The sequence below is a fragment of the Phyllostomus hastatus genome, unplaced genomic scaffold, assembly GCF_019186645.2.
Source record: "Phyllostomus hastatus isolate PE091 unplaced genomic scaffold, TTU_PhHast_1.1 phas_contig_80, whole genome shotgun sequence".
Taxonomy (NCBI): domain Eukaryota; kingdom Metazoa; phylum Chordata; class Mammalia; order Chiroptera; family Phyllostomidae; genus Phyllostomus; species Phyllostomus hastatus.
Window position 1 is genome coordinate 15576746 of NW_025333960.1, and position 1499 is coordinate 15578244.

Genomic DNA, 1499 nt, shown 5'->3' on the forward strand with positions numbered 1-1499 from the left:
GAAGCTATCTGTAAATTCTAAAGACTTTAAAGAATTCTAAATAATTTTTCTGATATAATTCTGAAATGTTAATTTATAGTTTTACTGGGTGTTTCATTTTGTACTTTCTCTGTACTTGTTTCCCCAGTGTTCTAGAATTGTACTCATCTTTCAGACTTTTTGCTGCTATGCTAGAGGAATATGGGTTTTTTTTGGTAGCTGTATACTTAGAAATTTAAATGTAAACCTAGAAGATGTGCACAGCTTTGGTAGTGAAGGCTTCTCCCCCTGAGTGTGGTCCTTTGCAGCCCTTCCTGCAGGAGACTGTTGCCATTGGCCAGCCCCTGCTCCACTGTAACAATGTGCAACTGAAAGGCGGTAATCAAAAATGCCAGTACATTGAAGAAATGCAACAGGACTCTGTGGAATGTGCTACTCAGGCATTGGAGATATATGATACGGAGAAGGATATTATGGCCCATATTAAGAAAAAGTTTGACAAGAAGTACAACCCCAATGGACACTGCATAATTGGAAGGAACTTCAGTAGTTATGTGACACATGAAAGCAAACACTTTATCTACTTGTACCTGGGCCATGCGGCCATCCTTCTGTTCAAATCTGGTTAAAAGCATGGACTGTATACCACACACCCAGTGAGCCCTCCAAAAATATTGTAGCCTAAATTCCAAATACCAGGGACTGAAGTTTTAGTCTTGCCTAAAGAAACACCTTGATCTTGAACATTTATTATGTTATTTGGTACAGGGCATTCTCTGTGCTCATTTGTTGCAGTTATAGAACAATTAGAAAAACAGCTTACACTTGTGTTTATTTTCTATTCCATACCTCTCGGCTCCATGTTTTTCTTCCTCAAAGTCCATTCTTTTCCCTCAAAAATAAATTTGTTGGAGAACTTAAAAAATCAATAAATGTAAACCCAGGAAAAATTTCTTCTCTGTGACAGTGAGATGATGGAAACATTTTGGATACTAAACAATGGACAAAGGTATTTTTTTTCTAGGCAGAAAACCCTTAAATGTGTAACTGAGCTAATATTTTCTATTCTCCCCTCAAGACCCAGTTTTTTGTCTTTCTCCACCCTGTTCTCCACTCTAGAAGGCTGACCTGTAGGACTCCTGTTCCCTTTGTCTTCAGATGGGTTTGGCTAGTGGTGAGCTCTGGTAAAAGATCAAAGGGAGGAAGGAGAGTGTTGACTGGTATTCATTTCCATGGGTTCCTTCCTGTGAGTTTGACTCAATGCCTCTCAACAGAAGTCTGGTCCTTTCAAGGGTTTCTTCTCTATTTGATCTTCTCCCTCCAGATTCCAGTAACCTGGAATCCCTGATTCATCCACTGCCTCCCTGATTCATTCTGGCATAGGCATGATTAGTAAGGCTACCAGCCCTGGGGGACTCTCCCGTGTACAGCAGCTGCCCAATAGCATTGACTTTATACTTAATCCTTTTGTAAATTCTACTCAAATTAGCCTATTTCAAGTGTTCCACCTGTTTCCTGTT

The 1499-nt window shown here is 39.8% G+C and overlaps 1 protein-coding gene across 1 annotated transcript; it reads left to right on the forward strand.

Moving 5' to 3' along the window:
• The first annotated feature begins 339 nt into the window (after nt 1–339).
• Nucleotides 340–608, forward strand: LOC123826425 (dynein light chain 1, cytoplasmic-like). The gene is given in 2 exon segments (XM_045850420.1): nt 340–376; nt 379–608. Coding segments are annotated over 2 exon segments (267 nt in total).
• The last annotated feature ends 891 nt before the right edge of the window (nt 609–1499 follow it).